Source organism: Sinocyclocheilus grahami, unplaced genomic scaffold (genome assembly GCF_001515645.1).
Source record: "Sinocyclocheilus grahami isolate Dianchi unplaced genomic scaffold, SAMN03320097.WGS_v1.1 scaffold37.1, whole genome shotgun sequence".
In the NCBI taxonomy this organism is placed as follows: domain Eukaryota; kingdom Metazoa; phylum Chordata; class Actinopteri; order Cypriniformes; family Cyprinidae; genus Sinocyclocheilus; species Sinocyclocheilus grahami.
In genome coordinates, this window is record NW_015505216.1 from 4,067,999 (window position 1) to 4,093,959 (window position 25,961).

Below are 25,961 nucleotides of genomic sequence, written 5' to 3' on the forward strand. Positions count from 1 at the left end.
TTTGAAAAGATCTGTCCACATGTTAATTACTGTGCCAGTAATTGTAGATAGGTCAAATTCACAGTTATAAAAACACAGTGTTGTGCTTGTAATTTTGCAGTTGGCCCCTGATGGAGAACATCACCTGGCTGATGTCCCTCAGCTAATATAAGTTACCTCTTCTATAGACTAACGCTCTCTTGTTCTCTGCCATCAGCCATGAGGTTCAGGAGTATATCCCCACCCAGCTCTTCGGTCTCCAGCGGCACCAGCAATGGTTAAACATGGTGACCCAGCACATGCAGCAAGTGCAGCCCCTCACTCCTCATCAGGCCAAAGCACAATTTCTGGGTGAGGTGTTGACTTGGGAGAACAGCCAGTGTGAAGGCAGTGGCCTTTTATTCCAAACACTGATTGTTGTGCTTGTGTCTCTGTTTCAGGGCTCGTGAGTGCTTTTGCCATGTTTGGCTCATCATTCTTCTACATACAGAGCAGCAGTAATAGTGCTATCGACACCCCATGCATACTGGCTGTCAATCAAAATGGTCTGAACTTTCTAAGAAAAGATACTCATGTAAGTTTAACCCCTTTATTTCCAATGCTTACTAAAAGCCTACAGTATGTAAAAATAGCCTCAGGACTTTTTGGCCATGGTTTTTAGGCTGTATTTCTAAAACTACAGCATATTTTTAAATAATAGCTGACCTAAAAATTAAAATTCTGTCACAATTTAGAAAGCCATATGTTTGAAATGACTTGAGGGTGAGTAAATAAGTATCTTCTGCTCATCAAGGCTGCATTTAATTGATAACAAATACAGCAAAAACAGTAATATTGTGAAATGTTAAATGCAGCCATTACTCCAGTCTTCAATGTCACATGATCCTTCAGATGTCATTTTAATATGCTGATTTGCTGCCTAAGAAACAGTTCTTATTATTATCTACATTATTATTATATGTTTGTGCGAGGTACAGACTTGAATGACGAGGTTAGAAGTTTTTTTTGTTGTTTAATTTATACAAACAAAAGTATGCAATGATTCAGTGATTAAATATGTCATCTGCTTTGACACTGCTAAAGTGTCCATTTTACTGTATATTTTTCTGCATTTCCTCCCATGATATTTTATAACGGTCTCATATAGACGTCACAGCTGTTTTCAATGTTCTTCAGGAGCCGATGGTGAAGTTTCCGCTGAAAGAGGTCCAGTCCACCCGTACACAGAGGCCCACATCTGGCTCCAGTTACCCGTACGTGGAGATAATGCTGGGTGACCTAATGTCTCAACGCATTACACAGTTACAGCTGGACCAGGTATGGACTTTGGAATATATGATTGCAAATCATCACGTAATCTAATTGTGCAATATCTGCTCATTTTAATGCCCTTTTAATGCCCTAGGGGAAGTCATGGCCTAATGGTTAGAGAGTCGGACTCGTAACCTAAAGGTTGTGGGTTCGAGTCTCGTACCGGCAGGGATTGTAGGTGGAGGGAGTGAATGTACAGCGCTCTCTTCCACCATCAATACCACGACTGAGGTGCCCTTGAGCAAGGCACCGAACCCCCAACTGCTCCCTGGGTGCCGCAGCATAAATGGCTGCCCACTGCTCCGGGTGTGTGTTCATGGTGTGTGTTCACTTCACTGCACTTTGGATGGGTTAAATGCAGAGCACTAATTCCGAATTACTTGGCCACACTTTTAAGGTGTGTTGTTAATCTGAGTTGGTCATTTTCATTGGGCCTGTGTGGGCGGAGCTTATTCCTGTGCGTTTGACTTTACAGAGTCTTGAGCTGTGCCGTGTTATCGCCATGCATATGGAGAACCTGCTGTCAGTACGAGAGAAGAGACTTACTCTGCCGCCCAGTGAAATCACTCTGCTCTAGCACCCCTTCTCACAGATTATATTTATTATTCCTTTTATGGCAATAATTGCAATCAGACACAACTTAACTCCTACACGTCGAAAGCCAGCTGTAATTATTGATAGTGCAATATGCCTGTTGGCAATTTCAAAACCAATTTCCAGGATTAGCTTGTTATGCACAATAGTTTGCATGCATTCCTTTAGGTTGAACATATGGGCCTATAGTTTCAAACGGTATAGAACTACCTCTAGTTCTGGACACGTGATCAGCAAGACTTTATTTTTGTATGAGAGAGAGGGAAACACTTTTTTAGCCACTAGTTTTGAAGTTCCTCTCTTAAATACTGATTTGCACTACTTGAGACTATTGTATGTTTTAAATATTTATATATTGTTTGCTTTTATGTGTCATGTGGATGTGAATGGGAAATGAACTATATGCACAATGAATGTAGGTTTAATATGAAGTCTTTATTCTAAATAAAAAAAAGAAAATCACAATTGACCTGTGTTTTTCCCAAATGTGTATTACTTATTTACAGTAGATGCACAATTTGAGGAATCATACATTGAATAATATATTTTAAAAAGCATTATTATTATTATTATTATTATTATTAAATAAAGCAAAAACTATTAAAAACATTTTTGTTAATTGAAATAAAGCTTAAATAAATTACAATTCAATATGCAATAAAATACAGTAAATAATAAAATAGAAATATATAAATATTACATGTAAAACTAAAACATTTCAAATGTCGCCTGGAATACGTTTAGGCTGAAACACTAAAATTGCTAGCTGGTAATAAATAAAAGCAACATAAAAATATTCAAAAGTGAAATAAAACTAAAACAAATAATTTAAACAAAGAGTAAGATTTAAAATAAATAATAATAAATGACAAAACACATATCATTAAAAATTAAACTAAAATTAAAAGGAAATGTAAAAATAAAAGTGAATAAAAATTTTTAATAAAAACTTTAATTGCATGTAAATAATACTAAAAGAACATGATTTGATTGGCTGCTTTCTCCATGCAATGAAATTGAATTGCTGCCAGGCGATGATCAAATGTGTGAGTAAGTAAAGCTAATCCAGCGGATTCCTGATCCGTGTTTTCCACACGCACACTGGCGGTGGGCGTGGTTTGGTGAATTGGTCACAGATTCTTGCATTCTGATTGGCTCTCCCAAGACGTGGTTCCTGTGAACTTGCCCTGTGGTCAAACAGCAGAAACACAGAGCTAAAAACTTGCACGGCTTGAGGAGTGGATACAAAAGAAACTGGAGCTTGCATGAAGGATCACATTGTTTCTCTGCACCGATTCACGCCTAACGGAGTTGATATCAATCTGAGACGGCGCGGGCTGTGATATTTCTCTGATTCGGCTTCAGGATGATGAAGTTTAGGTTCAGACGGCAGGGGAACGACCCTCATCGTGAGAAAATCAAACAGGATCTGTTTGCATTCAATAAGGTATGTGGGATATATAGCGTTGGGTCTCCTCTCTCTCTCTCTCGAGCATGCATGCGGTTTCGGGTTTCATTGAAATAGACTGAAAGAACATTTAATTCAAGCAAATGTATTCACACATGACTTATTGTGAACGTGTTCAATTTCATTTACTTTCTCTGTATTAACATGCATTTGCTAATATGGCAATGGTTTACAACTATCATGGCCAGATATGATCATATATGCGCATGAAAGTTGTTTGAAACAGTAGCTTTTCTTTTTGTTAGTGCACAGTTGAACACTTATGGCTTCAAGAGAATGAGAAATGTGTTGTGTTTGCGTGTAATATTCATCTTCATCAATGGAGCTCATTAAATCAGAGTGACCTCAAAGTTTTCTCATGTTTGTAACTTTAACCGTTACGAACGACTGATTAATATAGGGTTAGGGTGGTTAGTTATATATTACTGACTTTATATGCATGCATGCATACATACATATGTAGTTTATAATTTATTGTTCTTTTAGTATTTTTACTAAAAGCGCAATTTATTTAGCTCAATGAGTGTTTTATTTAGTTGAAAATAAATAATGTTTGTTTATTTATGTTTGTTATTGAGCCTTGAATGTATCCTGCAGTTGCAGGGTGATTGTGAGGATTTGTAGAGCTCTTAAATCATAACGAACATGTTACTGCTCTCTTGCCAAATACATAGAAAGTGTTTGATTGTAGGCTCTTTACTGATGACCAAACTCTGGCACCATTACAGCACAATCAAACATTTCTTCCCTCCTCCTCAGTGTAAAGCAAAACAGGAGGAAATGAGAGATCTCACATTATGCATGTTTTTAGCGTAGCCTATTAAAGTCCCCACTTTTGTTCATTTCTCAAATGCTGCTGATGACATCTATCCACAGATGGTTTAGGAAAAACAGAGCGGCGGTGTCATGCTGATGAAGTGTCATGACACCGTGTGTAATGTTACAGGAAGGCCCTGTTATTTATCATGTCACATTTTGTCAACCTGTGAAAAGACATCTGCATCATTCGGCCAACTTCAAGCCTGGTTTTGCTTAAATTGGTCTGTTGATTTAAGGGGACATTTTTAAAATTACCCAAGAACCTGTTTCTGCAAATCACTTTTGATAGCTTGTGAAGATGAATTTGACATTGTCTGTCAAATCTACTAGAGTTCCTTCCTTGCTATTTTTGGTTCTGCGTTATGGGTTTTTGTTGTTGTTGTAAAAACAAGGAAATCCCCTTCCTGACAAGACTGCACTGTAGATCTATAATAGATCTACTGCATTGTTAACTGTAGCATCAGGGCTCATTAGAGGTCAATAAAGTATGAATTGGTTTCTTTTTTTAAGCTCAGCAGAAAAAGTCTATATGATGTACATGCGAGTTTAAGTTCTGAATGTGTGATTTCCTCTTCTCTTCTTTTACTCAGACTGTTGAACATGGATTCCCAAACCAGCCAAGTGCTTTGGCCTATGATCCCAAACTGCAGCTTATGGCCTTTGGAACTAAATCAGGGGCCATCAAAATGTATCCTTTTGTGAGTGCTTTCCTCAAATAGAGTGGATCTAGTTTAATTGTTTTGTTTATATACACTACTGTTTAAATGTTTGGAGTCAGTAAAAGTCACAGTAAAGACGTTTGCATTGTTACAAAAAAAAGTTGATTTCAAATAATTGCTGTGCAGAATTCTCTATTTATCATTAGCTAAATAATCTTACTGACCCCAAACACTTGAACTGGAGTCTATATCTACTCAAAAGTTTGTACACACCTTCTCAGTTGTTTATCTTCCCCATTCAAATAATAAATTAAACATTTCAATCAAAAATTAAGATAAATCAAAATGATGTATTTATTTTAATAATGATTTTGTAAGTATACCCACTGTTTGTGTAGATTACAGTGAGTCTCTCAATTGGCTTCGTGAGCTGCATCTATGGTTCTTAAGTATTCAGTCCAAATCATCCATTAAAACAAGTTTTTAAAGAAATTCCTATATAGGTGCAATTTGTACTTGTCTGTATAATAGTGTGTCCAAACTTTTGTGAGAAACGCTGACATTTTACATTAACACCAGCGTCTTCAGCTTTATAAAATGAAACGCTTTACATCCTTGCTGATACTTCTCCAAACTCTTAGAGCATTTCATAAAATGTTGAGAAAGATTTGGTCAATTTTATCTAGATCAATAATACAATGAATGCAGTGAGTGAATGTCCTAGTTTATGGTTCACTGATTGTGATTAATTACTCTGGATGTATGGCTCTGCTGTGCTGAAGACTTGAGTCATTTGCCTTTGTACACAATGTGACTCATTACATGTTATGCTGGTCCTCTAAAATGTGCTACTTTGAAAACAAACTTTCCTAAATTGTCATAATTATAGTCGACACTGTCCAGGCCTGAATCTTTGAGTCTGTAGTGGGTAGAAGGAATGTTTAGGAGGATACTATCAGAATAAAGTGTAGGAGACTCCTCTGGTGAGCTGTTATTATCTAGTCCTTCTGAACCGGACAGATCGGACAGGCCAAGTATCATGGAATACATCCAACATTCTTCCACAGTCACGCTTGCTTTTTTTTTTTTCCTGTGATGGAAGCTGAGATACGGGCAGGATCAGTGATCTTATAGTGATTGTGGTGGTACAGTACAGGTCTTTGAGCTTTAGGAGGCTGGTAGTGTCAGGCACAGCCCAGCTGAGAGACGCTCAGCCTGCAGCCTTGAGAGAGGGGGGGGGGCGCGCTAGCTGTGGGATGGCCTGATCTGACAACCTGCCACTCACCAGATCTGAGCGAATATCTGTCAGCACTTACAAACTAATGCCTCATCCATCAGACATGAAAACTCATGATGGAGAGAGGACAGGGACTGGTCGGTGTTCTGAGGTTGAGTAATGAGAGGTTTGGCTTTGAAAGCATTTCCTCTGATTGGGTGTTGGAGTGGGTGTGATGAGAGATCAAAGTTTGGTTTACCCAGTCTGACTCTCATCCTCTTTAAAACTGGATGTCTTTGAATAACATTTGGGAATATAATATTAGTTTAGTGTTGGCGAATTTCTCTCTTCTGTCATCAAGAGTTCTCTTTGAGATACTTAAGTTCTGTTCAGATGTTTCCTCATAATTTTTTAACAAGGAAAGCTAAATGACTTGGTGTCACACTAGCTTGTTTTGAGAAAAAATCTGCAGAATGCATTTAAACATGGTACAATTATGCTAAAGCATAATCAAATTAGCCAAAATATTTAATAATACAAGAGATCCTAGAGCTTTTTATTTTAGGACCCTGCTAGAGAGATATGATCGATCTCAAGACCTGCTGAAAATGTTTTACAGTGAAATATGAGGGGGAAAACGAAAGTTAGTTAAACGTAAGTTCACTTTTTTTTTAACAAGTTACTTTTTTTTTTTTTTTCATAAAAGGCTTTAAGGAATCTATGAAAATAAGGATAAACCTGAAGACATGACTTTGAGCTATACAGATAAAGAGAAAATATATTTTTTCTTTCTTGATGCTGCTGCAAGAGCAGCTTTATGGCTATATTAAACTAATAAATCATTGACATGGAACTTGCACATTAGTAAGTGAGTCATATGTTGGTCCAGTAGCTGGATTTAGTGAGTTCATTCAAATAAGGATTTGTCAGACTGATTCGAAACAGTGACTCTTTTTGAACGCTTTATTAAAGTTGTGATAGATGTTTTCTGTATTGTGACGTACGTCTGAGTCTAACGGACTGCATGTAAAAACTATATGTTTTTACATGCAGCCTGTGAAGAGCGTCAAAGCTGAAAAGCAATGCGGGAAACATAAGTTATGCCCACCAACAAACTTGTTAATTTGACATGAGCTTACACATGAACTATTCTCACTTTGCGTTAACCACAATTTAAAAACTGTTGTAATTAACATTCATGCAATCGGTGGGGGATGTGCACTACATTGTGAAATTAAGGTCTTTCCAGTTCTGTGCATATATGCTGAATTGTATATGTGTTGATTCCATGTTGGCCTGCTTATGTCTTTCTGCACTCCTGTCTTTAATTCATTAAGTGCAGGAGACCCAGACTCTTTTCCTATGGGTCATGCGTAAACTTGGGCTGAATCAATAGCCATATCCTGCTGGATGAAAAAACTAACAAGTTCTTTATGAACAGCTTATAAATTGAACACCGCATACAGCCATCCAGCATTTTATCAGTTCCTGCTGAGTTATTTGATTAAGCTGTCAATGCTTTCTTCATTAGTTCGAGAAAACAACTAATAAAAAAGCTGCTGTGGTTTGATAAGCTCCATTTTATCTGGATTGGTTCCAGCTCCAGATGTGTGATTTGCACTACAGCCCGACCGATATATCGTTTAGCCGATATTATCGGCCGATATGAGCCTGCCGCCGATATGATTTTTTTTGTTTTTACAGAACATATAACCAGGGTCGGCACCAAAGCGCACAAAGTGAGGGGCAGGCACAATTTTTTTGGGGGGGGGCCGCAATATTTTTTTTTTGTGTTTGGCTGCTTTGAAAAATTTTTTTCTGAAAGTAATTTTCAGATGCAACGGGGGAAAAAACGGGATAAACACAAACGTGAAACTTGTAAATAAAATAATCTGATATATAGCCTACACTCTAAAAAATGCTGGGTTAAATACAACCCAGTGCTGGGTAAAATAGGGACAAACCCAGCAATTGGGCTGTTTTGACCCAGCAATTGGGTTAAATGCTTAACCCAACCTTCAACCACTGGGTCAAAACAACCCAATTGTTGTTGAAAATTTTTTTTTTCAAAGCAGCCAAACACAAAAAAAAAATATTGCGGCCCCCCCAAAAAAATTGTGCCTGCCCCTCACTTTGTGCGCTCTGGCGCCGACCCTGGTTATATGTTCTGTAAAAAAAAAAAATCATATGTAGGCCTAGTAATTGATGTTATAAATATACACGCCTAATTTTTGTTTTAATTATCCATCGTACATAAAAAAAAAAAAACAACAACAAACATTTGCAATCAAGACAAAAAAGCCAGAAGTGAATGTAAACCAGATTTGGCCCAGACTCTGTTGCTATCTGTGAAGCCAAGCATAAGAATAGCCTACTAATGTAAATTTGTTAACCCACAGGAACAAATTTTAACAGATTAATCGCATATTTTAGTTTGCTGCATGCTTTTAAAAACACAAAAAAAATTTGAGGAAAATTTAAAAAAAAAGATACGTCTCGTATAAGTTGCATTTTCAGAAAAATAGTACCCCTCACTTTACAACAAATCCTTTAAATTTAACCGTATCAGAACAGAATAAGAATTTAAAAATGTATAATTCTAATGGATAAATATAATTGCAGTATATAATAATATATGCTTAGCAATAAACATACCAAAACAAATTAATTTATAAAGAAACGTAAGGTAAAGGTGGGCTTACTTCTCTCAAGCACAAATCCAAATGTGTCCATATTCGTGATGTAGCTGAAGCGAAACTATTAGCCTTATTAGGTAAAATAGGCTTTGTAGTTCATGCACGTTCCAGTATCGACAGAAAAATATAATAATGAGCAAAAATATGGCACAGTGGAGTGGGTCTCACGCCGAACAGCACGGTGAACGGATGGGCTGTTTCCAATGAATGCAGTAGCTTAGTGTGCGCATGAGGCGCCGGCACGATCAAACAGCTGAAACATAAAATACACTACTCCCTCATTTTTGGTCATACAGTAAAGGCGTAATTCGAAACCGCAAAGTGTTAGCAGTTTGAAAATTAAAGAATATTTAGTAAAGTTAATAAGAATTCTTTCTAAATGCAGCACCGTTCTTATTTCGCTCTGCATAACCTGAACGAAATTTTTTTTATTTATTTTTGCTAAGAACGAACCGAAATGAAAACATTTAGCTTTTAATCTGTGTATTTAACAGCCTGGGAAACCTTCCCAGGACAGTACCTTGCCTCACCGACTAAAATCAGGGAGCCCACTATGGAGATGGCACCAGAGGTGAGGGGGCACAGTGACCGAGGTGGCCGGTGTTTATACGGGTCCGCGCCGCGGCCCAGAACTCATGCTTATCACATCGGTCACATCGCGCGGCGCGCGTCCGGTGTATGTTGCAGTGAACTGATGCCTCGTTCTATTTATGACGTGCTGACACAAAGTTCAAATGATTTTCAGCGGTCGCTTTGTCATTTCCTGTTGTGGTGCAGACACACGGTGTCAGCATAGTTTGTCTGTATACAGTCAGTAACATAGCAGATTGAAAAGTTAGTATCTTTCTGCAGTCCAATAGACGGCAGTGCGGTGGTGGCTTGAGTCTGTTGAATGGTGATTTAGTGCTACGGTGTCACCTAGTTGGAGAGACTCAATGCTAAGTAAATAAACAAAAATGTCCCCGTAGTGCTGGGCGGTATGACCAAAAATTTATATCGCGGTATTTTTCAAAATCATACCGGTTTCACGGTACATGACGGTATTTTTACCGAGAGGAAATACTGCAATATATTGACTTAGAATGCCCTATTTTACTGTCATGATGAGTGAATATTGTCAAAAAATACCACACTAAATAGTGACTAAACACGACCCCTTTTAATACATGTTAACCAGGAGTCACTCTCATTTATAATCGCGGCATCGTCTGATAAAATCAACATGCATCTACACTAAAAAGCGGCTATGCGGTTGTTTTGGCTATATTACGTTTTTGTCTCATGCAACACTGCCTGCGTCTGAGTAACAAACAAACGCTGAGTAAGTGCATGTGATATTAACAGACGAACTACGCTCCTATTTATAATTCCAAACAATCAGTAAGCGACAGGTGCTAGGAAACGCTGTTTTGTACTCATTTATTGACGAGTCGGTTGCGGTGCGGCCAACTGAATGCGCTGCTTCTCTGCCGCTCACTGCACAGAACAGACGCCGAGAGAGGTGACACTTCTCCGGGAAAGTCAGACCTCTTGTTCACGGGACAGCACTGAAAAAAAATCTTCCAACTGAACCATAGCTAAGGTTTATCCAAAACAAAGTTGCTAGGTTTGTCAGTATGAATATTCTATAGAAAAAAGCCGCTAAAAGGGTCTGAAAGTTGCTAAATCTAGTGCTAAAGTCGTGCTCGTGTGTGTGAGACGCGGGAGCTGATGGCAGGGGGCCGTGGATATTTGTGGCGGTCAATGTGGATAGTGTAGCGCTGAACGATTTTGGAAAATAATCTAATTGCGATTTTTTATTTTTTATTTTTATTTATTTATTTTTATTTTTTTTACCAAGATTGCGATTTAATATGCAATTTTTTTTTAAAGCTCTTTATGTTCTGTATTATTCAACAAAGACAAGCTATAAATCATTGTATAGTATGACCAACACAATATTAGATAGATTAAACATAAATGTTCTTTTCTGTAGGCCAGGCCTATATGTTATGATGAAATTAGGTGATGCATGAATTGATATGAATTACATTTTTATTTAACAACTACAATCACAGTATGTTGACTGATTTGTTGAACTTCCAACATTGTAAGCATGTAATAATTATGTTTAAATAAGCCTGGTGTAAACATTAATATGAAAGTCAGTAACAAATCACACAAACTAAAGTAGATTGCAGAAATATAAAAACAAATCTGTTGCTTTACCACACTACTTTAGGTAGGTAATTAATTAAGTCACTGTAATAAACATGTGTAAACATGTGGACTGCACTAAACACTGTCTGTTAACTTTAGACCAGTGGTTCTCAAACTTTTTTGGTCGCGCCCACCTTAAACCTATAAAAAAGAAACTGCCCCATCCCACCTCAGACTACCAAATAATTTCACTAAACATTATGAAAAATTCATGTTTTTTTTAATGTAAAAAACCTACAGGGAAAAAACACCTGCATCACTTGAAACATTGAAAAATAGCATAGAGAGAATAACTGTTATTATTATTCTGTCTGTTAATTTTTTTTTTTTTGTGGGTTTCATGCTGTCCGCTAAGGCATAGGACACACACAGGCTTTCCTCACCAACGACATTAAAGGGGTCATATGATGCGATTTCATTTTTTCCTTTCTCTTTGGAGTGTTACAAGCTTCCAAAAGAGGACGATATCCGCTTCGTCATGCCTAGAGCTGATCCGTGCTGGTCGCTGAGGAAATACATCAACTTAGTGCTGTGGATCGCCGGCACATTTTATGGAGGACTGTTTACTGATCCTGGGAGAGTAACGTTAAACTAAAATGCCGGCAGTTCTGACTCGCGTAAGTACGTTTGCTTTTATCATTTGCCACTGATGATTCAAACGTGAGTTTTGGGCAGTGTAGAGTAGCACTTGTTGTTTGTCATTTCTCTGATCACAAATGCAGACATGGTTTTATGTTTACGCGGCGCGATGCAATGCAACGCGTAAAAAGACAGTATAAGTCATTATAATCAGTAATTATGTCCCCACTGGATGCAACAAATGCCTCGTTTGTAATGGGTTTTAATGTTTTTGTCTCGTCGCTCCGGCCGGACACAGCCTCACAGTATGGTAGGGGCGTAACATTTCCGTCTCACGCTTGAGGTATTCGGCCAATCACAACGCATTGGATAGCTGGCCAATCACAGCACACCTCGCTTTTCAGAACGATGAGCTTTGTAAAAATTGACGCGTTTCAAAAAGGCGGGGCATAGAGGAGTAACAATAATGTACAGTATGTGGAAAATGTGTTTTTTTTTTACTTTAAACCGCATAAACATTTCAGTACACCAAATACACAAAATAATGTTCTTTTTAGCAGCATCATGTGACTCTTTTAAACACTGTGTCTACACTGGACGCGAGCGGCAAAATGGGTGTGTGTGACTGATGGGTGTGTGTGTGTGTCATCAAAGTACTGCGAGAGCTATAAGAGAGCGCGGACGTCTCCTTATGCTTTCTCTCGCTGTACTTTGACGTCTACACCGATCTGATCTTCAAGTCGAACACACCTCTTTACTCTCACGTGTCACGTGACTGTGTAATCGCAGCCTCTGCTATTGAAAAATCGAGTTTTCTCATATCGCGATATTATCGCAAATGCAATTAATCGTTCAGCCCTAATATTGTGGATGAGTTCTTCTGTGTCATAAAGTTATATTAGTTCTACAGCTTCAGTTTTGGAACTTTCACGGTTAGTAACACATACAGCTGTTCCCTCACCACAGTGCACCAGTGAAAAGGGACCCCTTTCAAACAGTATCGCGTTCCGAACGTTGTTTAAGTGACATACACCGGTATTTCGGTATTTTAAAAATTAATATCATAACAAAAATAAACACCGGTAATCGGTATGAACCGGTATACCGCCCAGCACTATGTCCCCGTCTTTTACTCTCACAATGAGCTTATCATATTCGTTTGCTACATTAGTAGGGCCCTATGATTTCTGCGAAAACATGGACGGAATCGCGGAATCCAGTCATAAAAATGAAATTTACTGTACTGCAATATACTCTGTGGAAACGATCTCTGCACTGCTGCAGACGAGCTGCCGGACCGCAACCGTGTGCAGTGAACACTTTAATCCGTTAACATGAGCGTGGAAAAAATACCCACCACGTATGCACTGCAAACGGAGTAATGTGAACCTGGCATTATGTGTGTGCGCTGCGAGTTTGCATGAGCGCACGGTCTTCAGGAGAGCACGTGAGCGCTGAATGGTTAAACACTGGCAAGAATTAAAAAGTAATGCAATTTATAAACTTTAGTGACGATGTGACACTGCCTCGATTGTGCAAGTAACAATTCCTGTGTCAACTGTGCAGCTCGCTTATAGACAGACGCGATGTGAAGCCATTTGCGTATTTTGAGAGAGAAAGAGAGAGCGCGCACAGTGATTCACTCACGCTGTTTGTGGAGTTACGTCTCACACAAGGTTTTCAAATTACTTTATAAGTTATTTATTGAAGAAATATAGCATTATAATTATTTGACCCGCGCCAGACAGAGACTGAGACAGTGAGACTGATACCACAGAGACTGAGACGTTGCCACTGCCCAGTGAAAAGGGACCCCTTTCAAACAGTATCGCGTTCCGAACGTTGTTTAAGTGACATACACCGGTATTTCGGTATTTTAAAAATTAATATCATAACAAAAATAAACACCGGTAATCGGTATGAACCGGTATACCGCCCAGCACTATGTCCCCGTCTTTTACTCTCACAATGAGCTTATCATATTCGTTTGCTACATTAGTAGGGCCCTATGATTTCTGCGAAAACATGGACGGAATCGCGGAATCCAGTCATAAAAATGAAATTTACTGTACTGCAATATACTCTGTGGAAACGATCTCTGCACTGCTGCAGACGAGCTGCCGGACCGCAACCGTGTGCAGTGAACACTTTAATCCGTTAACATGAGCGTGGAAAAAATACCCACCACGTATGCACTGCAAACGGAGTAATGTGAACCTGGCATTATGTGTGTGCGCTGCGAGTTTGCATGAGCGCACGGTCTTCAGGAGAGCACGTGAGCGCTGAATGGTTAAACACTGGCAAGAATTAAAAAGTAATGCAATTTATAAACTTTAGTGACGATGTGACACTGCCTCGATTGTGCAAGTAACAATTCCTGTGTCAACTGTGCAGCTCGCTTATAGACAGACGCGATGTGAAGCCATTTGCGTATTTTGAGAGAGAAAGAGAGAGCGCGCACAGTGATTCACTCACGCTGTTTGTGGAGTTACGTCTCACACAAGGTTTTCAAATTACTTTATAAGTTATTTATTGAAGAAATATAGCATTATAATTATTTGACCCGCGCCAGACAGAGACTGAGACAGTGAGACTGATACCACAGAGACTGAGACGTTGCCACTGCATGTCGTGCCAAACCTCTCACGGCAGCGTCATCAGCTTGAGATTGTTTTTTTGAGATCGGCCTTTTTAGAGACAGCCGATCGATCATCCCAACGTGATTATCGGCCGATAGTGATCGGTAGCCGATCAATCGGAGCACCCCTACTGTTAAGTGCACTGATGTCAGACTCATTTTGAATAAGGAAATTTATTGTTAAATACCCTGCCTCCACTACATAAGGCCTATGCTTGTCACATCATTATAGGTGTTTGATCTCCACATTTGAGTTATCATTGCAAAAAATGTTTATGTATGAATATTCTGTTTATGTAGGCTATATACTCTATTCTATATACAGTACCAGTCAAAAGTTTGGACACATGAATGGGAAGTGTGTCCAAACTTTTGACTATACTGTACTATAATATAGCCTACACATAAAGAATATCGGGCGATATATATCGGTATAGGTATTTTTTTACTCCCTAATATTGGTATTGGCATCGGCCCCCAAAAAACCCATATCGGTCGGGCTCTAGTTTGCACATCAAAGGCTAGATTGCTGTGATGTGCATAGCTCTACAACCCCGGTCATCTCGATGTCAGACGCCAGAATGGCCAAGTCTGAGGTGTGTCTGATGACAGCACCCTTGATCAGAGTTTGTCCAGCTCATTCTGTCCAAAGCCATTAACAGAAGCTCTGGATTCATTTATTCTGTGACAGAGCCATTAACTGTACCATTAAAGTACCTGAAGCTGAGGTGTGCACTTGTTTTTTTCAATGATAAAATTGTTTCTCCTATTGTATTTTAAGGTCCAGATAGATATTAGGAAGCCATTTGTAGGCAAACATTCCTATTTAACTAAATAATGGAAATCAGGGTAGGTTATGAAATTAAGTATTTTTATTTTAAGTATTTATCCAGCCATTTTTATGAGCGTCTATATACATTTTTTAAATAAAATATTTGCTGACCTTTTGAAAGCTTGCATCTAAAGATGTTTACAGTTGCCTTTTGTTTCTTGGCCTCAGTTTAGTGAGCATTCGATGTAATAGGAGCCTGTCTGATCATAAATGTGTCTCCACTGCCACCACAAATTGAGGCGCAGGGGTGGGTATTATATTTTAAAGCTAAAGGGGAGGACAGACGAGGGGGTTTTAGCAAGGCGAAGTGGAAAGTAATGAGACTGCTGGGACAGAGGAGCTGTTGGAAGTGCCGGGTTCACTCCTAAAGAATGCATGTGGCTGTGCCCTAAGTTCACCCTCTGCTGTAAGAGGACATTCCTCTGCACTTTTGTTGCTGGTCCTCATCTCAAAGACGTCTTTTTAAATGGTTTCCTGGGCCACCGCTGGAGCAGCCTTGTAATCAGGATGTGCTTCAGATTTTAGTAGCGACAGCTTTCGTGATTGACAGTGTCTGGCAGGCTGAGCCATGTAACTGTCAGAAATGCTGCTTCTGTTGTTGGTTGTGGCTGGGCTGAAATGAGGTGTGGTCCTCAAAATTAATTTCTGTCATTACTATGGCATCCCCCTCATTTGCTCAGTGCACATTAGAGCTCATTAACCTAATCTAACAGGCACCATTTATACTACAATATCACAATTGATATGAATGATCATCGGCTGCAACAAAAAGAGGTCACGTGTAAAGCATTTGTTGGTATCGTATACACAAGATGGAAAGAGAAAATCCTAAGTAGTGATGTCCAAGTTCTTTCTTTTTTTGTTGGACAGGTAATGAAAATAATTGTGTAAACCGCTCTCTAAAACTCAATAGTATCAGTGCAATTAAAAAAATTGTAATTTAAAATGTGCTGATCCACATCAATAGATGGCAGTGCAGCGTCTAACACCACTGTGGTATCAGTATTTAGAGTACACAAAGAACTGCAATGATAATGTAAGCTAAAAACACTACAGAATGCATCTTTAATACTGTAAAATAATTACTTTAAGAAGTTTTTTCAGTTTAACAGTAGTCTATCAGTAGTTGAAATTATTTCAGGAAATTTTTATATTGGAATAGAATTACATGTTTAGATATCATTGTGGTTTTGAAACATCTCCAATGTCTATGGTAATATGCTAAACCATAAAATGACTATTTAAAAACAATGATTTTATAAAACTTTATAGCTCATATAATTTAAGTTTTGACAAGTCTTATAAAATGATACCATTACATGTCAGCCTTTAAACCATTTTCAGTCAAAATTATAAAGGCTTTTATGGAGTTAGGATAAAAAAATGGCATTGGACATTTATTTCTGGAAGACAGTCATCCTTCCCTTCAGAGATGCATTCATATAAATTCCCAGTGTCCTCGGATTTGTATGAATCGGATGGATGGCTTGTTTCAGTGTGAGAATGGCACATTTTTATGAAAGGCAATGTATTTACCAGTATGTTTATTTCTTCAAGCAACAGCTGTAAAGTATTAAATGGTTAGTGTGCCAGAAGGGAATTATTAGAGTCATGACTTTTGTGAATTTGAATCTACGGAGGAGCAGCATATCTACATCCCAATGTTAACTGACCCTTCGCAAAGACCCGCCCCCTTAGTTACTTCTGCTACATCTGACAAGCCATGGTGCTCTCACGCCACACCTCATGTTCTCACGCAGTGAAAAATACATTGCGGAGCAAAGAGGAAAATGACAACATGCAGACAGACAAGACAGAGCAGCTTACTTTTGGTATGAAACAAAGTCTCTGCTTTTAAAATTGTCTCTTGCCTGTTAACCGATCATTCCTTCCTCTTTACCAATTATTATAGCACAAAATAAACGTGAATGAACATCAGAAGGTATCTTATTTCAACCACAGAAAGACTCCAATACACACCATTTTCAAAGTCATGTCCACCGACATTAATCTACTTTCATGTCTGGTTTGTTTGTCAGACAAAATGGCAGATTCGGCATTATGATTGGTCAGATCGCCTGTCAATCAAACTCCCTGCGACGAGTTAATTAATCCACCATTCTTTTTTAAAATTTATTACATTTTCCTCTTCTGAACTGTAGATCAATTTATCAACACAATCTTTTGCAATGTAGACTACTATTTGCTAACTAACTCACCCTTACCTTATGCAGCTGCTGAGGTGGGCAGTGTGAATAATGTAAACCATTCTAAACTAATCTGTATGCATGCCAAATAAGTGCAAGCTGCTTTCACGTGTGAAACAAGCCCAGGATCATCACGACTAGTACCAAAACAACATTAGTGGGAGAATTAATTGACTAGTCGGAACAACCCTTACAGGGGTTTTCTGCCTCCTAATTTAACACATTTCTTTGTATTTGGTATGGATCATCTGCCAAGAATATTACTAAATGTACTCTACTTTCACACACATTAATGTCTAAAGTTGCTCTCCCGTGTTAATGTGCTGTGACTTTTAAAGTGGAGTTGATATAATTCTTGGTAGATTTTCAAAATGTCAGTCGTCTTTCCTATCATCGGTTGTCTTCTCAATCAAGCGCAGTAGCTCTGCGTAAGTGCATCTGTATGCATGGAGTCTTACCCTAGAGCGCTAGCTATCCGTTTTCCTCTCCCGGCGGCATTACTCCAGCTCTCTGATCTGAGCCAGGAAGTTTGCATCTATGCCACTGCAAACACTCAAACATTTGTCTGGTCTAGAGGCATAGCCTTATCACAACTTTTAGTTTGGCAGAGTGCCTCATGAAACACTGATGCTCTCACATTTCACATTCTCGCATAGGGATGTCCTCTCTTCTGATTGAACACAGCTGAGGAAACACTCCAACGCCTCTTCATAGATTCATTCATAACTGCTCTATCTGTTGTTGGAGCCGTTTCTTCCTGATGGTTTTAGATGGTGCTGCTGAGGGAAGTTTAAATGTCTCTTTGCATATCTTTTCTCTCATGTGTCTCAGCCTAAAGCCATTAGTATTCTGTTGTGAGCCTCACGGACACACACAGGGAGCTCAAAATCAGTCCCCTTCCCCCCCCTGTAGTGCACTTCAGTGGCCGGTAAGCAATCTATAGACCTTTGGAAACTCGAATAGTGAAGAAGACTCATTGAATTCTGTTTTATGCTCATTGCTGCCAAACCTTTCTACTTAAAGGGCCTCCATTTATTTACGAATTGTGGCAAGTTACTGGACGGGAAAGGGTTTGCTTGTGGCTTCTTTTATAAGGACCTTCGCCTGTTTTGGAAATAAGCAGAACAGGCACAGGAATCTCCTTCCAGTCAGTCTAATCAGTTGTGACATGAACTGAAAATGGCCATGCACTATGGGTAACACAAAGTTCACGGTTCAGTCTTTGTTGCTAAAACTACAGTTTCTAGAACTGCTTATTAAGCCAAAGTTCAGCTGGAGCTGCTGTATGTCAAACGTTTCATCATTTGCTGCTTTTTTGTTTTCTTTTTAGAAGGAATCTCAAATTGCATTCATGCATCTCGAATCAGATGATACTTTTAAGCAATGTTATACTAGGTTAACAAGGGACTTTGTATCTCAAAAATGGTGGATACTGTGTTTTGGCATAAACAGTCTGGCTTTCATCCATCATTCAATGACTCAACAGGCATCACTTGTAATTGTTTTTTTCTTTTTCTTTAAAGAAAACCCCCATAATTACTTGGGTTTGTCTCTTCGCTATAGGACAACGTATGTTTACTGCATTAGACTTCGGACACAATGTCTGCTGTTTGTCACTATTCAGACCGTGAAATTGCATTATCCTTTGCTAACTAGTTGTTAGCGCTTGAGTGAGTAATTGCCGATCATTGTTGGGAGTATGTGGAGAGGAGATGGTCGGCGTAGGCCCTCCGACAGTGTGTTTGGCTTATGTTGTGAGAGCAGTTTGGGGCCCTGGAAGGGAGTTCTGATTGTTACATGACTTTGACATGTTAAAACTCTTTTGTGGTAATTGAGAGGGTGGAGAGTAGCTATAGTGTGGCTAAATATTTATATTATTTGGATCATGATGAATTTAAGTAATTTATTTTGAATGTGTAGATCAATTTTTAGGTCAAAACCTCTGAGGTGAAACAGGGCAAAATCACAATTTTAAGTGAGGGATATAGACATTCATTATATGTAATTAAAGCTAGCTAGAATTTCATACTAGATTAATATTATGTTGAATATTGATAATCTTGATCAAACTAATTTGCATTGCGGAGTCTTATTGGCATCTAATACTAGTTTGACTTTCATGGATTACTTGAGGGGAAAAAATAATTAAAATTATAATGTTTTTGAGCTGTTTTGGATGCCTTCACTAGCTTAAAATTCATGTTCGTTGTGTTTTGAGAATATCAGGTTCTGTTTTGAGTGTCTGCTTGTTCCAATGGAAACACTAGTATTCATGCAAGACGTAGCTGAAGGAAATGAATTCTGAATGCAGAATTTAGAGCCTGTCTGAAAGACGCTACGAGTGAGGATGTGTGAAGGTCTCTCAAATTAGATTGTCTAACACACAAAAGCCTGCGTGATGAGGACAGAATTTCCTGTGTCAAAGTTGTCAAATGGGTCGAGATGAATCTTAAAAAAGGGTTCACCACAAACAGGAAATCCCTTTCTTTCTCCATGTCAACAAACCATAACCATGCTTTGCCCTGCTCAGACTGCAGCCATCTCGTGGTTTGTAATCTCTCCACACCATTACGTTGGCTCAGAAAGGAGGGTTTAATTCTTGTTATATTGACTGTAGGGGGAGTTTTTGCGGGGGAAAAAAATGACAGGGCCTCTCTGTTCATGTTAATGACCTGTGGAGTTATCAGAGCTGAGTGTGAGAGAATTTTACAGATGTTTCTGCTTCTGTTTAATTCCCACACTCAACACAGAGGCCCTGCACTCCCAGCATGCTTCACACACACCTTTCTGTGCTCTGTGCTTGGACCTTCTTTTGGTGATGTACTATTTATTTATTTTTCTTCCTCACTTATTGTGTCCATTTTCTCTCTTTTGATCATCTCCGCCACTTCTTTCTCTGTCTTCCCTTTTTCTCTGCCTATTGTGCAGGAGCATGATGTAATCCTTAATAGAGTGGAGCTGATCAAAGGGACACATCCTACTTAACTGCAATTCTATGGACTTTTTCCAATGCAGCTATTGCTTCATCCTTTAGAGGTTGTTTTTGTATTATCCTTTATAATAATAATAATAATAACAACAACAACAACTTATTATTATTATTATTATTTGAATTCTTCTTTAGCTCAAGTGCTACTGCATAGTGCTTGCAACTTGGGTTTGATTCCCAGGGAATACAAGAACCGATAAAAGCAAATGCCAAATGCATTAATAGAAATTACAGGAAGAATGAAAATCCTATGGAAAGCAAGCTTTACTTCACGAGTGCATTTACATTATTTATAAAATGTTATCTTACTACTATCATTAATTACTCTTACTACTATCACACTCATGTCATTCCAAAGCCGTGATGAAATCCGAGAGCTTTCTGGTCCTGCATAGACAGCAATGTTACTATCACGTTCAAGGCCCAGAAAGGTAGTAAGGACATTGTTAAAATAGTCCATGTGACATCAGTGTAGTGCTGGGTGTTATGACCAAAAATGTATATCAAGGTATTTTTCAAAATCATACCGGTTTCACGGTACATGACGGTATTTTTTTTTTTTCATGCATGACCGGGTGTTAACCATATTTTCTACTGATTGAGAGAGGAAATACTGCAGTATATTGACTTAGAATGCCCTATTTTCCTGTCATGATGAGTGAATATTGTCAAAAAATACCACACTAAATAGTGACTAAACACGACCCCTTTTAATACATGTTAACCAGGAGTCACTCTCATTTATAATCGCGGCATCGTCTGATAAAATCAACATGCATCTACACTAAAGAGCAGCTATGCGGTTGTTTTGGCTATATTACGTTTTTGTCTCATGCAGCGCACTGCCTGCGTCTGAGTAACAAACTAAAAAAAACAACAAACAAAAAAGTGCATGTGATATTAACAGACGAACTATGCTCATATTTTTAATTCCAAACAATAAGTAAGCGACAGGTGCTAGGAAACGCTGTTTTGTACTCATTTATTGATGAGTCAGCTGCGGTGCGGCCAACTGAATGCGCTGCTTCTCTGCCACTCACTGCACAGAACAGACGCCGAGAGAGGTGACACTTCTCCGGGAAAGTCAGACCTCGCATTCACGGGACAGCACTGAAAAAAAAATCTTCCAACTGAACCATAGCTAAGGTTTATACAAAAAAGTCGCTAGGTTTGTCAGTATGAATATTCTATAGAAAAAAGCCGCTAAAAGGGTCTGAAAGTTGCTAAAGTCGTGCTCGTGTGTGAGAGACGCGAGAGCTGATGGCAGGGGGCCGTGGATATTTGTGGCGGTCAATGTGGATATTGTGGATGATTTCTTCTGTGTCATCACGTTCTATTAGTTCTACAGCTTCAGTTTTGGAACTTTCACGCTTAGTAACACATACAGCTGTTCCCTCACCACAGTGCACTAGTGAAAAGGGACCCCTTTCAAACAGTGTCGTGTTCCGAACGTTGTTTAAGCGACATACACCGGTATTGCGGTATTTTAAAAATTCATATCATAACTACGGGTTGGAACTACATGAGGGTGAGTAATTAATGACAGAATTTTTATTTTTGGGTGAATTAGCCCTTTTTAAAAAAATATGCAAAAACCACATTTGCATTACTTTTTCTGGTAAAGAGGTTTTATGCAGGCAAAAATTGTTTAAGTTACATAAACCATTTATGACCATTATCTGATGAACAACATTGTCTAAGATGTTAACATGACCTTTCAAGTTGTTATGCATAATTGGTGTAAGATGTTAACTGTTTCCCAGCTTTTGAGCCTTTCATTGTGTAGCGTTTTTTTTGGGGCGTAGCGTATGTGCCCCTTCCGCAAATAACAGTATGCCTGCTCCTGTGTGACATTATCGAGATGCTGCCATGACAACCAAGGGGACTTCAGAATGGAGCAGTTCGTCTGGGGTGCTGTTTCAAGAGCCTGGTTGTGTAAGACATTATGGGCTTGATTAGGCAGCAGCTGAAGTGGCTCTCAGAGCACTGCGTGTGAGGTGGCAGGGTGACGTGAGGCAGTGCCACACAGTCTGAGCTTTTGTTCTGGACTCAGTGGAGCTGACAGTGTGTCCTGTGCTCCCCTCGCACCATGACTGCATCTCTTCTCATTAGTCTGAATCAGATGTACCTACCCTGCCTCACGAGCAAGTTTGCAGAGAGAGATGGCCTGTGTTCAGAATCATGATGTCCAGTCCAACCCTTTCCAAATGAATCCAAAAAACAATGACAATATAACGAAAATGCATGCCCGAAAGTATTTATTATTAAATATTAAAATAAACTGAAAAATACTATTTTTTTTATAAACGTATAGATATTAAATAAGTTAAATGAGTAAATAAGTTTTAAAATAAAAATATAAGGTTTTTATTTAAAAAGTTAAATAAAAAATGTTTGGGTGAGGTCTGAACCCAGGTCTCTTTACACACTTAATTAAAATTTCAGTTGTTAAATCATTTCTTATTTTTCTTGAAGTGAGCCAACATTGCCCCCTCAATAAACAAACAAACAAAAAAGTCATTACTTTATATGCACAGTGTGTGTATAGTGAGCATTTATAAAGACTTCAGTTTGCATGCTGTTTGAAGACAGTAAGAATGAATATTTGATCAATTGAAAATATAATTGACTCAATAATCGATTATGAAAGCCTAGTCTGAAGCTTTTTCCCTTGACTGCGCATTAAGATATGGGGCTCCTGGGGTGGAGATGACTGGACTTCATAAAGACACTGCTGCCGTCACTCAGATACACTTTCTCTATGGACAGGTAAGATCATGTTTCAATCATTGTAGCTTATTAGGTGTTGGTTTGTGTTTAATTGAAGTTGTAGAGGGCTTTTATTTTGAAAGTTGCCATTTGAACAGTTGTGTCTTTAAACCAAATTATATGTTTGTTTGTTTTTCTGTTTATAGGGGAGGATACTTTCTTTGTTGGATGATAACACCATTCACCTATGGGAGATTGTGCAGAGAGAAAACCGATCACATTTGGTGGAGGTTCACAGCTTCAGCCTGCCTGGCAGGCCAGGCATCGAGAGCACCAGGTAAGGTTTTGTTCCTTATTCTGGTTGCATTTCCCTAAATTAGCTTAGTGATGCCCTTTATCATCTTGTCCAAACCATGACCTTTGTTGCTGCTTCTCCTGTGTAGTGCGACACGTGTGACCGTCATGCTGTTGAAGCTGAGCTGTGATCTTCTTGCTCTGGGCACTGAAGGTGGTGGGGTGCACTTCCTGGAATTGCCCACCCTCACCTTGCTGAACAAGTCACTGTTCCAGGATGAGATCATGCAGAGGTGAGAGCTGCCCTTCCCGTGTCCATATTGACCTTGTCATGTCATCAGCTCATCCAGATGTTACCACTTTACTATAGCTGTCAGAATGAACTTTTTTTTGGGCTCCGTTCAAATGTGCATGTATAAAACTGAAATCTCAGTTATATAAGACTAAGATTTTTTAAAAGTCTTTTATGCTCTCCAAGGCTTCATTTATTTGATCAAAAAATAAAAAAAATACAAATAATACAGTAAAAACCAAAGTATTGTGAAATAATTTTAATTTAAAATAACTTTTCTATTGTTTATATTATATATATATATATATATATATATATAAGTAATTTATTCCTTTGATGGCAAAGCTGAAATTTCAGCATCATTACTCCAGTCTTCAGTGTAACATGATCCTTTAGAAATCATTCTGATATGTGACCCTGGAGCACAAAATCAGTCTTAAGCTGGGGTATATTTGTAGCAATAGCCAACAATACATTGTATGGGTCAAAATGATCTATTTTACTTTTATGCCAAACATCATTAGGATATTAAGTAAAGATCATGTTCCATGAAGATATTGTATAACAATTTCCCCAAAAGTATTCAATATCAACTACCGTAACACCATTTATTCTCAGCGTTGTTGTAGCATGTTATATACTATTATAGTTTTTATTAATATTTTGAATTAGATTTTATATTTATATGTACAGTTTTTATTTTAAGTTTTGAGTTTTGTTTGTGCTTTTGTCATTTAATTGCTTTTTTTATATATTTCTAAATAGTTTGAATTTAGTTGTGTTACAGTTTTAGTTTATTTTGTAATTTTAATACTTCAGTCAGTCAGCATTTCTAATTTTCGATAGTTTGTTTTTCATCTAATAATTATATTTTATTTTACCTTAGCTTTTTCAATTAACAAATAGTTTGTAATAGTTTTAGTTAATGATAACAATGTTGTATATAAATATGGAGATCACGTAGTACCATGAAATTACTGTTTGATACCATAGTACCACATAAGTAAATTTTTAAAGGTTATTGCAGTGTCAGTACACAGAGTTGGAGGGTGAGGATCCTGCTGGTTGTGGTTTTGTGTGTGTGTGTGTGTGTGTGTGTGTGTGTGTGTGTTGGATGTACTTGCAAGGCCGTGTCGCCTTGCGCATTGTCTTGCAGTGTGCAGCGTTTCTAGATTTGTAGCATGTCTAGTGTAGCTGTGGTGCTGTGGGTGTAACATTTGGTGTGTGTTTCATTCGGTGGTCTTTGGTGGGATATTTGTGGTGGAGTGGTGGTAACTATTTTTAGGTTAAAAGTGAGAAATCTGCTCTACTCTTGCATGTTTTAATCTCTTTAATTTAACATTAATTTGTATTCAGTTTGTTTTTAACAGAATCTTGCGCTTCAAGGAGAAATGTTCAGAATTCATATCTGCATGCTTCTCTCTGAAACTGTTCAATTAAAAGGAATATTTCACTCAAAGCTGTTTACGCTACTGATCAAAAGTTTGGGGTTGGTAAGATTTTTAAAAAATATTTTTGAAATAAGTGATTTATGCTCACAAAGGCTGCATTTATTTGATCAAAAATACAGTTCTATTTTAATATATACTGTGTGTGTGTGTGTGTGTGTATATATATATATATATATATATATATATAAGTAATTTATTCCTTTGATGGCAAAGCTGAAATTTCAGCATCATTACTCCAGTCTTCAGTGTAACATGATCCTTTAGAAATCATTCTGATATGTGACCCTGGAGCACAAAATCAGTCTTAAGCTGGGGTATATTTGTAGCAATAGCCAACAATACATTGTATGGGTCAAAATGATCTATTTTACTTTTATGCCAAACATCATTAGGATATTAAGTAAAGATCATGTTCCATGAAGATATTTTGTAAGTTTCCTACCGTAGATCAGAGGTGTAAAGAGTACCTAAAAACCATACTTGAGTAAAAGTACAGATACCTTACAGTGAACATTACTCCACTACACGTTACAAGTACTTAAGTATTTTACTTAAATACTATACTAAATATAGGCTCAAAGATGCACTAGTCAAAGATATGCCAGTCAAAAACTGTAACGTTGTGGAGAAGCTGCGCAAAACAGGCAGAGGCAAGGATCTATGTGCTGGTATTTCATAGAAAACTAGAACAAACAGTAAGACAAAAAACCAAAGGGAACAAAGAACAGAATGACTGGCAAACAGACAACCACATATAACAAGGAACTAAAGAAAAACTAGGGCTATATATACACGGGGCTAACAAGCTTAACAAGATAAGACACACCTGGGGAGACTAATCAAGGGGAACCAATTAACAAACAGACTAACTGACTACAAACTCCACGGGAGACAGGAAGTGACATAAAAGTCCAGGGCAAGGCACAGAGAGCATGAAACAAAAACAAGAGAGTTGATTTGTGAGGAGAGCAATCACGTTTATTTTCTAAAACCAAAATAAAACTGAACACCTCAAAATTACAAAACAAA

At 38.2% G+C, this 25,961-nt stretch overlaps 2 protein-coding genes across 4 annotated transcripts in view; both read left to right on the forward strand.

Annotated features, from left to right (window-relative positions):
* The window catches only part of LOC107581768 (unconventional myosin-XV-like), a 38,303-nt gene extending 36,204 nt beyond the window's left edge, over positions 1–2,099 (forward strand). The window contains exons 64-67 of the mRNA XM_016267418.1: positions 197–330; positions 420–553; positions 1,156–1,296; positions 1,766–2,099. Of these exons, the coding sequence (XP_016122904.1) occupies positions 197–330; positions 420–553; positions 1,156–1,296; positions 1,766–1,867 (511 nt within the window). The 3' untranslated portion in view covers positions 1,868–2,099. The remainder of the gene's footprint in view (positions 1–196; positions 331–419; positions 554–1,155; positions 1,297–1,765) is intronic.
* A 992-nt stretch (positions 2,100–3,091) lies between these two features.
* The window catches only part of llgl1 (LLGL scribble cell polarity complex component 1), a 47,699-nt gene continuing 24,829 nt past the window's right edge, over positions 3,092–25,961 (forward strand). For all 3 annotated transcript variants that reach the window (XM_016267373.1, XM_016267372.1, XM_016267374.1), the window contains exons 1-5: positions 3,092–3,331; positions 4,762–4,859; positions 22,874–22,955; positions 23,102–23,232; positions 23,339–23,482. In XM_016267373.1, coding sequence (XP_016122859.1) covers positions 3,251–3,331; positions 4,762–4,859; positions 22,874–22,955; positions 23,102–23,232; positions 23,339–23,482 — 536 coding nt within the window. In that variant the 5' untranslated portion in view covers positions 3,092–3,250. The remainder of the gene's footprint in view (positions 3,332–4,761; positions 4,860–22,873; positions 22,956–23,101; positions 23,233–23,338; positions 23,483–25,961) is intronic.